The 14,595-nt window shown below is 37.6% G+C and overlaps 1 protein-coding gene across 1 annotated transcript in view; it reads left to right on the top strand.

Annotated features, from left to right (window-relative positions):
- Chrdl1 (chordin like 1) overlaps positions 1-14,595 on the top strand; it is a 110,226-nt gene that overhangs the window by 24,534 nt on the left and 71,097 nt on the right. The window contains 2 exon segments of the mRNA XM_052171137.1: positions 900-1,012; positions 3,372-3,465. Of these exon segments, the coding sequence (XP_052027097.1) occupies positions 900-1,012; positions 3,372-3,465 (207 nt within the window).

Below are 14,595 nucleotides of genomic sequence, written 5' to 3'. Positions count from 1 at the left end.
CAACTATAAAAAGTTTTAGGGGCTAGAGAGATGACTCAGTAGTTAAGAACACTCGTTGTTCTTGCAAAAGACCCATACATGACTGAACACAAACATCTATACCTCCAGTTCCAGGAGACTCAATGCCCTTTTTTGGCAACATGCATGTAGTAAACAGATCTGCACGTAGGCAAAGCACTCATACTCATAAAATCAAACCAAATATGTCTATATTTTAAAATTTCCTTAAACTTAAATATATTTATTATATATGTATGGATATTTTGCCTGCATGAATGCCTGTGCATCACATCTGTGTATGTTGCCTGCAGAGGCCAGAAAAGGACATCCGATTGTCTGGAACTGGCATTATGAATGTTTTCGAGTTGCTATGTTGATTCCATGAATTGAATCCAAGTTCTCTGGAAGAATAGGAAATACTCTTAATTTTTATGGTGTATCTCCAGCCCTATAATAAATATTCCAACAAAAGGAAGTGAAGATTGTTCATGCTCAAGAAAATCTGTATGTTAAATGGAAGCAAAGTGTTCATTATTTTACCTTTGAAAAGGAAGCATATCCTTCTCAGAAACCAAAAGGCCAGTGATAGGTTTTCTTATATTGCTATTATAATGGAGCTGTAAGTAAGATTTAGAACTCCACTATCAGATCAACCTGTGTTTGAGGATCATCTCAGCTGCTTTCAAGTACTATGTCTTTTGGCTTCCTTATGAGTTATTGTAAAAATGGAGTAAGCAAAATACATAAAACATTAAACCAGCAGTAGATGCTGTACAAATGCAATGACTCTTCCCTTGATGTACAAAGTACAATGGATAGAATCCATAATTGTCTTTGAATTTCATGACGTGGCCTATGTATTCTAACACTGTGTTCTCCCCCCCCCCCCCCCGTAACAGACTCAGAGACACATTGCATGTTTCAAGACAAGAAGTATAGAGTGGGTGAGAAATGGCATCCCTACCTGGAACCATATGGCCTGGTTTACTGTGTGAACTGCATCTGCTCAGAGGTACATTGCTTTATTGCTCGAGATTTCTCTCTTCATTCCTTATCACATGGGGAGGTTGTCAATGTTCATTTGGCCAGAGAGCCTAGGTGATTACAATCATAAGAAATATTGGAAAGCACACAGGTGTCATGGTGCATGAGGTAACGGTAGGAGAATCAGTAGTATTTGATGAAAATTCTTGCCTAGATAGCAAATTTAAGATCCACGTTAAAAAGGGTGGGGGGTCCCAGGATAATGGCCAGATTGCAAAGAATATCTCTCTTGATTTATTTTCTTTTAAAGTTTGGCTTGTTTTTCTTGAGATCTGTAAATATTTACTATAAATAATTTTCTATAGGCTTTTAGGCTAATTATATAGGACATAATATGAGAAAGTAGGAGAATCAGATAGGAAAATTGATCTGCATTCTAGATGGTAGTAGAAGCAACCCCAGTTGTGGCAACAAATAATGTCTTCAAACATGTTTAGTTCTCTTAATGAAAACCACAGCATGAAGCAAATTGGGAAAGAAAGCCTCATCATAATCTTAAAGAACTGAGAATTCTGAATGCATAGAATGAACTATGTAAACAAAGAATGTAGGGGAAAAAATCTAGGGTAAAGGCTGCGTGTAACTCCATTTCTGTGCCTAGCTAGAGCAGACAGAGTCATTGAAGCTTGTTCTTTTGCCATTTGAACAGATCTTTGTGATTTCCAAATGTTTAACTTGTATAAAGCATCCTTCAGTTAGTATAATAGTAGGAGGTATTCAGTGTTTGTGGAGTTTTAACTTTGTGGTAGACTAATTTTCAGACCTTAAAGCAGGCCACCTATAGCACATGGTGTGTTGGATAATTTACCTATAAACTCTGTGAGATCCCTTCAGTTTCCTCTTTCAAACAGGATAGCCTGGTGTGGGGTAGCATGCCTATGGATCTCAGCACTCAGGAGGCTAAGTCAAGAGGATCGTGAGTTTGATTCCACTGGTTTCAAAACAAGACATAATGATATTACCTATTTCATAAGTTGTATTAAGGATTAAACTGACTAATTCATCTAAAACAATGTACAAGTGATCAGTGTTAACTTGTACTATCATCATTATCATTACCGTTATTTGTGCTCTTACTAATCTCTAGAGTGTAGAAGCAAATTCAGTATACAGCATTAAAGATTGAATTTTCTTCTCAACCAGGAACTATGCTCTTTGATGTGCTGCTGAGAGCTCATCTTCAGATGCTATTTCCTGACCCTGAGTAGTGTGGTACATTAAGAGCCTCTGTACTATTTCCAAATACAATATTATAAAACTTTATTCTAGAATGCACATGAGAAGAAAAGAGAATTGTAGTACTAGGTGACTCCAGTCTGGATAAAAGAAGTCTGCCTCTTTAAATGACTAGGGCTTGTATTAAATAGAGAATCTGGGGGCTGATTAACTGCCTGGTATGGCATTATTTTGTCAGATTCTTGACTCAGTACATTGGAGATGGACAGCTAGCCCTTGGGGGCCGAGGCTTTGAAGTCCACAAGGCAGTGAAAATGTTAACATGATCCCTATGCCAACAGCTCACACACTAGGCATATTCTTTCTCTGTTCACTTCGCCACCCTTTACCCTGTAACAGCCTGACAGATGCAAGTCACCCTTCCTTCAGATGAATTATGGATGGGATATGTAAATGTAAATGTAAAATGCATTTCCAAAGCTTTCTTTGTTCTAGCAATGACTGAGAGCTGTCAGAGTTGGGGATCATGTATTGTTAAGTCTTACAGGGACCAAGTTGCCTCATCCAGACATACTAGCTGATCATCTCAATATCTAGTTCTAGCTTGTTCTCGGAAACCAATGTTGACTGAAAAGGGAAATGAGGAGAGGAGTCACGCAACCTAACGAATCAAGGCAGAACTGAAAGCAAGGACGTCCATGCCAGGGATGTCTCTGCACAGGGCTGGGAAGCAGCTCTCAAGGGACCTATTACTCACCACCCCTTCTCTTCTATGGCATCAGACAGGTGGTTATGAAATCAAAATAGGCTCTTGGAAAAGCCATGTAGCTAGAACTGTGAAGGGTAGAACTATCACAGAGCCAGGCCACAGGACGCCTCCCATATTTATAATTAAAACTGGGTTTATGTTGAACCCAGCCTCATAAAAGGTATGCTGATATGCTTCCAATCAACCCAGCAGAGGTGCTAGGAATGGGAAAAGGAACTTTTTTTTTAAAAAAAAAAAAAAAGCTTATTGCATTCAGATTCTTGGGAATGCATTATTCACTGTCTGGGTGAGTCCCTGCATGACTGTTTCCCAAACTGGCATAATCCCAATGACCTTTGAAAGACATATTTTTTCTCTCTCTCTCTCTGCCTTCTCATTTCAGAATGGGAATGTGCTTTGCAGCCGAGTCAGATGTCCAAGTCTTCATTGCCTTTCACCTGTGCATATTCCTCATCTGTGTTGCCCTCGTTGCCCAGGTAATCCAGTTTGCCTCTGTTTCTCCAGTCTGTGATTCTGTTTTCTGTCTTTGCCTGATCCAACTAATCTTCCTAAACTCCCCTAGAAGCAAAACTTCCAGTCAGAAATAAAATTAGAACATTTTAGACAACTTAAACTGGCCCCCTAAATACACTTTATAGCCCAAGTGGGACACATTCTAGGTTCTAATATGTTATTGGGTACCCAGTAACAGATTTTCATTGGGCTTTTAAACATTTGAAAGGGAATGAAAGGGGAGAAACGAATTATAGCTATAAACAGCCTCTTCCTGCCATGAGCAGTAGGTAACAGGGGAGTTGTATCATTGTGGCACGTGTCCTATACAATTAGTGCTGGAATTGCATCCAAGCATAGCTTCAAAATGATGAGGAGTAGTTCATAAATCAAAGGAACTGAACCAGTAAGGTTTATGACAGTATAAAGCTGCCTGCCTGCTGAACAGTCACCTCCTCCACACTGCACAGTTGTTATTAGGTACACACTGTTAAGGGCAAGTCTGGGGATAACCAGCTAGAAATATTTTCACAAAGTTGTTAGGAAGCCTGTTTTCACAGTTTATGGTTAGGGCATTTTCCTGAAGTAGGGGTCTCCTCAACTACACTTTATTTTGATATGACTAGGGCCTGGTTCCTGCACCAGAGTCTTAGAACCATGGAATGATTCAGAGAATGCCTGCCAACCCAATGGCATTCTAAGGGAAAGCTATCAGACTGTCTTGAGATCTGAAAATTGAAAGCCTTGCCATCCTCTAGATCTATTCATTCTGCTGAGGAGAAAAATTGATGAAATGAATATTCTGCAGTATACTTTAGGGAGTCAGAGAACTCTTCAAAATTAATTGCAGATTTTAGATTTACTGTGTACAGAGGTAACTTCCTTTATAAATAATATATTGCTTTATTGATATTGCTCTATAAAGTATACTTCTATGCCATAGTAAATACAATCTAATAAACAAAGACATTCATTTTCCCAGGTGACAAATATCCCATGCAGATCTATCTCTTTTTGAATGTCTATGATGATAGTATATGCACCAAAATATGAGGAAATGACAAATCTGAAAGTTACTTTTCAGAGTAAATTCCTACAAGAGCATGCTGGTTTTGAATGTGTTCATTTGCTTCTGCTTGAATTGAATTGTAAGAGGCTTTGATAAATGAGAGAGAACAGTATTTCTGATCAATAGTATGCAAGATAGCCTATGATATCACTACATAATCTATCCAAGACATCTTCTAAAGTGGCCGAATGTCATAGGAACTTGTCTAAACCACAGCTTCTTAAATCGTGGGTCACTGGCAGAAAATGATTACTAACAAAAATGGTAAATAGGGGCTAGCAGCTATTCTAACAGAAAAGGAATGTGCTAAGAGAATTGAGTTCATAAATTCCAGGGGGGAAAGGGTGAAATAAAATGACTTGAAAAGCTAATTTTACAATGCAGAGAAACTGTTTTTCCTTTCCTTGTCTTGCAGTTTGCATATAAGAAATTTAAGTTAATATTTCTTTTTCATTATGGAAAGTCTTTCTGTGAGTAGTTGCCCTACATTCTCTAATACTTATATTCAAAATTTATGAGGTCATTGCCATTCTTGAATGATAATTTGGCTGGGTATAAAATTTTAGGACGCTCATTTCCCCTCAGCACTTTTGAGGTTATTTCTAAATGGCTTCCTGGCTTCTGTTTATGAAAAAATTGAACTATTTGATTATAGTTCTGTTGTAGGTCTTTTTATTTCCTTCATCTTGAAAGATTTCTTCTTTTATTTTGATGAATAAATAGATATGGGTTTATGTATAATTTGTTTCATTAGCCTGCTTTGTGTGATTCCTTTTTTGGTTGTTGTTGTTGTTGTTGTTTGTGACAAGATTTTTCTAAATAACCCTGGTTGTCTTGCAACTCCCTATGTAGTGTAGGCTGGCCTCAAGCTCATAGACATCTGCCTGCCTTTGCCTGTCAAGTACTAGGATTAAAGGTTTGTGCCACTGTGCCCAGCAGTATCATTATTTTTCAGATTGTTTTGTCAGCCTAAGAACTGAGAAATGTTTGTCAGTTATCATATTTATAAAAATAATCATCCCTATATCTTGCTTCTCACTGTTGGAACACCTTTCTCCCTCCACTTCTCACTCTTCATTTAATTTTTGGATAAAATTTCATGTATCCCACACTAGCCTTAAACTCCTAGTCCTTCTGCCTCAGCCTTTCTGGTGCTATAAAACCCGAAAATCTAGTGTCTTTGATGTAAAATGTTGCACCTCATTTAATTTGTCCTCTGTGTCTCCTAATGTCTTTTACTCTTTTTCATTGTACATATTTCCCACAATGATACTTCATTAATTCTATTCTCTAGTTTATAAATTTCTTTCAGACATATTATTTGGACAGTCCGTTAAGTTTTGTTTATTTATCTTATCTCCAATAACTATATTTTCTTCCAAGTTTTCAAATTATATTTTAAAAATATTGACATATTATTTTAAAATCCTGCTATAATTTCTTGGGGTTGATTCTCTTTCGTTTTCTGGTTTTATGTATTTGAAATGTTCTTATACTACATTCTAAGTGGAAATATTTGTGGGTTTTTTTCAGATGTAAATTCTAGCCTTTCTGTAGTTTCTTGAGTGCTTTTCTTAGTTATGAATTTTTCTTGTTTTTCTAGATATTACTTAAAAGTTATTTAAGATTTTTATCTTGAATGAGCCCTTTATTCTTTAACGAATGGTTATTTCAGTCCTTTTTGCACATGTTGCTCTAACCTAGGATTTTGGTTATCTCAGACTAGGTTCCTCCTGCCTTAATAGAAACTTTTGTTTCAATGTAGAGTACTATTCTTTCATAATGTTCTTGAAATAGAACCTCAACTACAACTGCCAACCTTGGGTAATCAGTGTATTTTGGGAGAACAACACAGTGCGGGCAGAATTATGTTAGAACCTTTTTAGATGTGAAGCATATGACTTTGGTACTCAGCCATGTTAGTCATGTTTCTATTGTTATGACAATAAATGTGAGAAAACCCAAATTAACTGAACAGGAAAAAAGCAGATTTATTTTGGCTCACCTTTTCTGAGGTTTCAGCATGAGGTTGTTTGGCTGTGTTGCTTTGGTCATATGAAGTCCAACATGTTGGGAAGTATTTAGTGAAAGAAAGTACTTTGTGCAGTGCAATGTCAGGCAGGCAATCAGGACGTGGGAGGAGAGAGAGAGAGAGAGAGAGAGAGAGAGAGAGAGAGAGAGAGAGAGAGAGAGAGAGAGAGAGAGAGATCAAGGTCGCACTATTTCCTTCAAGGAAATGCCCCCTTTTCTAAAAGTTCTTCTCCATCTTAATAGTGCAACATATTCATTAATGTTTCCGGACTTTCAGGGATACCAAACCCTAGTACCAGCTTCACACAGAAGCCATTTTCAGACTGTAGTTCCACCTTAGCTAGTGTCACCTATCTGTATGTTGTTCCAGTTGCCAGCTGACCATTTGATTTGGCATTACTGTACTCTTCTACATCTGATTCTACAAACTATTTTACCTTATTCCTATGTTTCTTTTTACATTTAAAGAATTTTATTTTATTTTATTTAGCTTCATGTCATCCTCATTCTGAGGGATTTTTTTTCATGTGCTCTCCTTTGCCATATTGAACCACAGTGCAAGAAGTTAATTTTTCTTTCTATTAAACAAAACAAAGCAAAAGCAAATGGTTTAAACCATAACAGAAAATAATGGGTTTGATAAAAGAATTTTGCTATGTAGATATTGATCTCAGTTCTACTATATGGAAGTTTTAGACTCTTGAATGAATATTTCTAGAAATAAACGTCCCACTCATGTAAGATGGAGTGTCATAGTCCTCCTAAGAGACAGGACATTAAATTTTATGACACCTCTATATTATTTCCACTCCAGTGATTATTAGGCATGAAGAAACTCATGCCATCAAGGCCACAGAAATGCCTGGTCAAAGAAAAGGAACTAAAACTAAAGTTACTATTATATCCCATCTATTTCACCTCTAGACATATATCCTGTTGCTCTATTTACAATATCTAGGAAATGGAATCAACCCACACATTCATCCACAGGTGAAAGGATAATGGAAATGTGGTACATATGTAAAATGGAATTTTATTTACCCATAAAGGAAAACAAAATTATAGAGCATGCAGGACACTCAAGGGAACCAGAGGATACTATACTAAGTGAAGTGACCCAGACTCAGAAAGTTAAATGCCACATTTTCTCTTTCAAATTTACATCATAGCTACTGATGTTTGAATATGCATATCTACGTGATGTAAGTAAATATAGATGAATCAAAACTAGAAATGGCCCCATGATGGCGTGGAGGACAGGCTTCTAGAGAGAGCAATGGGGAAGGTCATACCATAGAGGTGACATAAAACTAGAAATGGGAATAATACTGGGACCTAGGATGGAAGCAGGGTTGGGTGAGACAAAGAGATATGGGAGAAGACTAAGAAGGAGATTGTCCAACCAATACTATATGTAAAAATGACACAGGAAAACCTGTTATTTTGTATGCCAGTTTTAAAATGAGAGTTATATTTAAAAGCTATATTTATATATATATAAGCTCTATATCTAAGAGTGATTTTCCATAATGGCAAATAGCATTGTGAATTACAAAGGAGCAATCATGTTGGTAATGGCAAGATTAGAGGAAGGGTTCTAAGTGTTGTGCTTGAAAAATAGAGCGGGATTGTGTATTACCAGTTGTTTCTTTGTTCCCACACCTTTTGTTGTAGACCATTTACGCTCAAATTTCCCAAAGGTCTTACCTGTTTGTGGCTGTGTCCTGTAGCTCCTGCAAAAGATATAAATCTGAGTATGCAGACTGCTTTTCCAGAATTGCCAGTGAACAATAGATACTGATTGTCATGAAACACTGATGAGCAGTGTTTTCTTCTTTTGGTCACATACCACAGGCCTCTCCTGGGCCCAAAGAAAGCACTGCTGCTACACAAAGGCTGGGGCATTCTTCTGAGGATAGTTTAAACTACTAGGAGTCACGGGTGTCATTGATCCTGTTCTCATCCCTAAGCAGGACTGACTGTATGTAGTCCTTGAGAAGCCTATAGCGACACATTTCCCTATCTTCTCTATTAGGGTAAAGATGTACTAAGGAAAGAAGGATAGCAAACCAAATATTTCCCTTTTAAATTTATATATAATTTTTGTCACCCAAATAAGTATTTCTTACTGAACAGGACCCTAAACTATGATTTTTATCTAAGAATGCTTAATGTTTATTCCATGAGAGTTTGCTATTCAGAATTAATAAATTTGTGTTCCCTTGGAGGTGTTCCAGCATTCCTAGGTTATTAAAGAGTTGTTATAAAATGGCCAAAATAGCTGATTTGATCTGGTTACTGGCCGCCTAATCCACACTGTTTTCTTTCGGCTAGGTGTGAAAAAGTTTGGCTCTTTGACATGATTTTATTAGGGATAAGGACATAGTGGTTTTATTTCCTCAGTCCTGGTCTTTTTAATTCCTGGTGGGGCAAGAAAGGGTTTTTCCTACTGAAGCACTGTATTCTCAGAAGGGGAAGGCTAGAAACTCCATCATTTCTTTTACCAATACCTGAGTTGTAGATGAGTTTGCAAACACAGATATTTCTGCTTTAAGGCAATAGTGCATCTCTGAAAACCCTCACTTTCTGTCTAGTTGTACATTCAAAAATTGCAGAGCATTTGAGAAAAAATAAGATTAGAGAAAACCACTCATGGCTTATGAAAGCTATAACTGGAATCCTGACAAAGCAGTATACTAATAAATACTAGTGGAGTCTAAGGGTTTCTTACATTTGCAATTAAGCAATATTACAAAAATAGAAGCATCACCTTATAAAATGGTGATAGTGTCTTACTAGGACTAGATTAAGAAAGGTCTGAGGCTGCCAAGGTCTGTATAAGAGAACAACCCACATAATTATGCACCTTAAAAAGAATGTGCCACCAAATCAGAGACAAGAATAACAAAGGGTGATTGGAAACAAGGTTATAGTTCTTCATTGCTTATTGGTGCAATTCAGTCAGTGTACTTGACATTTAATTTCTGTCATTTGATAGTGCAAAATTTCATGAATGAATGAAGAAAAGTTCTCCATTGCACTAATCTGTTATTCTTATTCAACATACATATACACAGATTTATATCATGTAAATCCATACTCCAGCAGAAATCAGCTATGTAAGATAAAGTAGATATAATCTCCTTGGCCTTTGACACTATAGAGGAAGGAGAACAAATCACTTGACCACTATGCATCCATTTTTTCATATTTCAATATTAACTTCATGCATTTTGTTTCTTGCTCCCATTCCATACATTTAATCAAATGACTGTGCCTTTGACTTCTGGCATTAATAGCAACAAAAGAAGGAGGCCTTTTTTGATCCTTTTAGTTTTGTCTGTTTGTACAATAATGCAAGGAGATAAGATGGATATTTATTAATTATTTATTTATGTTACAGTAAAATTCACACAACATAAAATTTATCATTTAAAAGCATGCAATTCAGTAATATTAAGAACATTTACAAAGTTGCGATGCCTTAAACACATTACACAGTTACTTGTCATTTTCCTCACTCTACGAATCTGTGGATATGACTATTGTGGAGTTCACAGTAATGAATTCATTCAGTAAGGGGACTTTGGCTTATGGCTTCTTTCACTTAGCATAATGTTTTCAAAGCTAGGGCTCTGTTATAGTTTGTGCCATTGTTTCAGTACCTTTTTATGGCTAAATAACATCCACCGGCATGCTCATACTGCTCGTTTTAATCCCTGTTCTGTTGAGGTGAAGAGACAGCATAACCAAGCATTTCATTAGGGACTGGCTTACAGTTCAGAGGGTTAGTCCATTATCGTCATGACAGGGACGTGGTGGCACACACGTGTTGGTGTTGGATTAGTGGCTAAGAGTGGAATTCCTGATCTGCAGGTGGTTGGGGGGAGAGGGAAAGATAAAGGGGGAGAAAAAGATAAAAGACACTTGCCTGGTAGCATTAGTGGCATTTGAGGTTTAAAGCCTCAAAGTCTACCCCCAGCAGCATTCCTCCTCCAACAAGAATACAACTACTCCAACAAGGACACACCTCCTAATCTTTCTAAGCCCTTCACCACTAGACACTAAGCATGCCAATAAATGAGCCTGTGGGGGCCATTATCTATCAAAGCAGCATATTACATGTGTTTATCATTTCATCAACTGGTGTTCATGTCAGTTCTTTCCACTATTTGACTGTTGTCAGCAGTGCACTATGAATATTTGGCTACAAGATTTTGGGTGGCACATGTTTTTGGTTCTTTTAGGTGGACAACTAGGAGTGGAACTTCCAGATGAGTTCAAAATGATTCTAGATCCACTTTCACATTTTTAGACTTCCTTGTTCTTTTTTGTGTGTTTGTTTCCTTTTATTATGTTGTGTGTCCTGTGTTCATGTATGTATGCATGTTTGCATGTGTGAGGGAGCGCATTGTACCTTTGAACTTATACACAATAAAGGTTGAAGTTTGAAGTTATGATTGCCTTGAGCTCTCTCCACCATATATATTGAGGCAGGGTCACTCACTGGATCCAAAAGTCACTGGCTTGATTCATTTAGCTGGGCAGCTCACTGCAGTTAGCCCCTCCCTCTTGCCTTTGTTCTAGGATTACAGATGGACCATACCCCCACCACTAGCTGCCTCTTTATATGAATTGTGGGGATCTGAAGTCTTGTCTTCAGGCTTGTGTAGCAAGCACTCTACTCCCTGAGCCTCTCTCCATCTTTAGGCTCATGTGGTTTTCTCTCAGCTGCTTTGTTATTCATGCCATTAACTATTTCTGATAATCATTTCTTTCTCTTCATTTCCTATGTTATGTTTTAGATTCTGTATTCAACTACCTTTTATATTTTGTTGAAAAAGCTGATGACCTCTAAACAGCCAGTTAACTTTTATCCCTTTTTACTAGGAGATGAATATTGTAGCTGCAGTATGAAATGTTATCAGCTCAGGGGATTTCTCTCTTTCTTCTCTTTTCTTCTCTATTTTCCTTTTCTTTTGTTTCCCTTTCTTTTTTTTTTTTTTCTTTTTTTATTCTTTTTTTATTCGATATATTTTTTATTTACATTTCAAATGATTTCCCCTTTTCTAGCCCCCCACTCCCCGAAAGTCCCGTAAGCCCCCTTCTCTCCCCCTGTCCTCCCACCCACCCCTTCCCACTTCCCCGTTCTGGTTTTGCCCTATACTGCTACACTGAGTCTTTCCAGAACAAGGGGCCACTCCTCCATTCTTCTTGTACCTCATTTGATGTGTGGATTATGTTTTGGGTATTCCAGTTTTCTAGGTTAATATCCACTTATTAGTGAGTGCATACCATGATTCATCTTTTGAGTCTGGGTTACCTCACTTAGTATGATGTTCTCCAGCTCCATCCACTTGCCTAAGAATTTCATGAATTCATTGTTTCTAATGGCTGAATAGTAAGTACTCCATTGTGTAGATATACTACAATATTTTTTGCATCCACTCTTCTGTTGAGGGATACCTGGGTTCTTTCCAGCTTCTGGCAATTATAAATAGGGCTGCTATGAACATAGTGGAACATGTATCCTTATTACATGCTGGGGAATCCTCTGGGTATATGCCCAGTAGTGGTATAGCAGGATCTTTCGGAAGTGAGGTGCCCAGTTTTCTTAGGAACCGCCAGACTGATTTCCAGAGTGCTTGTACCAATTTGCAACCCCACCAGCATTGGAGGAGTGTTCCTCTTTCTCCACACCCTCTCCAACACCTGCTATCTCCTGAATTTTTAATCTTAGCCATTCTGACTGGTGTAAGGTGAAATCTCAGGGTTGTTTTGATTTGCATTTCCCTAATGACTAATGAAGTTGAGCATTTTTTAAGATGCTTCTCCGCCCTCCGAAGTTCTTCAGTACTTTTAATTACATTTTTTCCTTTCCTCCTTCTAAACCCTCCCATATACTATTCTCTCCTCTTCTTCAAATCCATGGCCTCTCGTTATATTTTAGTTAGCATTTCATGTAAATATATATATATATATATACATATATACATACATTGCATATATATATATACATATATATATATATATATCCGAATATGACCTGTTGAGGCTGTACAATGTCACTTGCATGTATATTTTCACAACTGTGTGTTGCTAGACAACCAATTGGTATTCTCTTTCTTGGGAAGGGCCACCTCTCCAACTTTCAACTGTACTCAGTCACTTGTAGTTCTTTGTGTAGGGATGAGGCCTTGTGGGCTTTTCCCCATATGCAGTTTGACAGGGTTCCTTGGTGACTTCCTTGTTCAACTTAAGTTTGGGTAGACATGTTGGTGAGACTTTATGGGTGTAGCTTGTGTAGAAGAATTAGCACATAGGGAGGAGTTGTGGTTGACAAGGAAGGAGGGAGATAATAAAGGACAGGAGAGGATAATCAGAAGGTATTTGGTATACATTTAGGAAATTGTGAGGAAATAAATTTCATTTTTAAAAAAGTTCACATATTTAAAACAAAACAAAATTACAGCTAGACCTGGTAGCTCATGCATGTAGTACCAGCACATGGAAGGCTGAATCAAAAAGATTGTGAGCTCAAAGCCATCTTGAGCCATATAATTATTCCCCATGTCAAAAACAAAACATATTTGCCTGGGTGAGATCCAGGGTTTATTCTTTGGCATCTTCCAATAGCCACTGACATTTTGCTAGGCACAGTGGCATACACCTGGAATCTCAGAACTTGGGAGTCAGATGCAGGCAGGTCTCTGTGAGCGGGAGACCAGCCTTGTCTGCAGATTGAGGTCTAGGACAGCAGGGCTACAAAGTGGGACCATATCTCAAAAAAGAAAGGAAGACAAACAGGAAGGAAGGAAGGAAGGAACCACCAGATATTTTGCTTGAGATCCAAAGCTATCCAGAATCTAAGGATTCTATACTGTTGGCCTCTAGTTTATAGTTTATGTTATCACTATTATTTTATCATTACTATAATTTTATTTTTTCTATACAGCTTGGTAGAGGTTATTAAAGGACATGTCTACCTCTGATTATTAGACCCTCTGTCTACACTGACAGCTCTCTCAGACCTCTTCAGTTATCTGCCATCTTTATTTACATCATTTTTCTCAATCCTGGTCTTTGGACATTTTGAAAAATATGCAGTGTTAAAAACCTTTTTCAAGAAAGTGTCACTTGTCACTTTACTTCAAGTTAGGCAGGTGAATTTCTTTTTGCCAATAGTTTGATTTCCTATATAAGAACAAGGCTTTTAGAAAAGAACAATATTGTCTTCTGTAATGACAGGACAGAGAGCTCTTCAGCTGGCATTAGCTGGCCCCTCACAAAGGTGGAAGACAGCAGCAGCTAGTTCAGAATAATTTTTCCACTTGATTTCCATATTCAAAAATATCTTGGGGCTGGAGAGATGGCTTAGTAGTTGAGAGTTCTTGCTGCTGTCCCAAGGAACTGAGTTCAGTTCCCAGTACTCGTGTCAGGCCAGACTCTAGCTCCAAGTCATCCAATTCCCTGACCTCCATGGCTCCCTGTACTCACATGCTCATAACCAAATGTAAAACCAGCACTGTGACAACCCCCCCCCAACACACACACACAATTTTAAAAATAATAAAAAATATTTAAAAAACATTATTATAATGATGTTTCTTAATCTGGATGGTATTTAACAAAGTTTCCTCTAAGGAACATAACTTTGTGGTGTGGTAATAGGGTTCTTAAGGGAAAATATTTGTATGGTCAAGTATATTTGGAAGTTTCAGAATTAGACTTCAACCAGCTACTTTCAATGCAGAACTTCTCAGAACCATTGGTATATTAACATGCATCATATACTAGAAATGTGAATAGGATGCAGTGTTTCTCAAACTTATTCAGCCATAGGACTCATGATTTTGTAAAGCACTTTATAGGATTAGTGTTCTTTGATACATATTTTAGAAAGCAGTGGCTCATGTCAATTACTAAAAGCCATGTGTGTCAAAGCAATAATCTGCGAAGGGGCCAAGGATGCAATTCAATGGATAGACTGTTTGCCTAACCTACAGAAAACCCT

The sequence above is a fragment of the Apodemus sylvaticus genome, chromosome X, assembly GCF_947179515.1.
Source record: "Apodemus sylvaticus chromosome X, mApoSyl1.1, whole genome shotgun sequence".
NCBI lineage: Eukaryota > Metazoa > Chordata > Mammalia > Rodentia > Muridae > Apodemus > Apodemus sylvaticus.
Note: the sequence above shows the minus strand (reverse complement) of the source record. Positions and strands in the feature narration are given on the sequence as shown.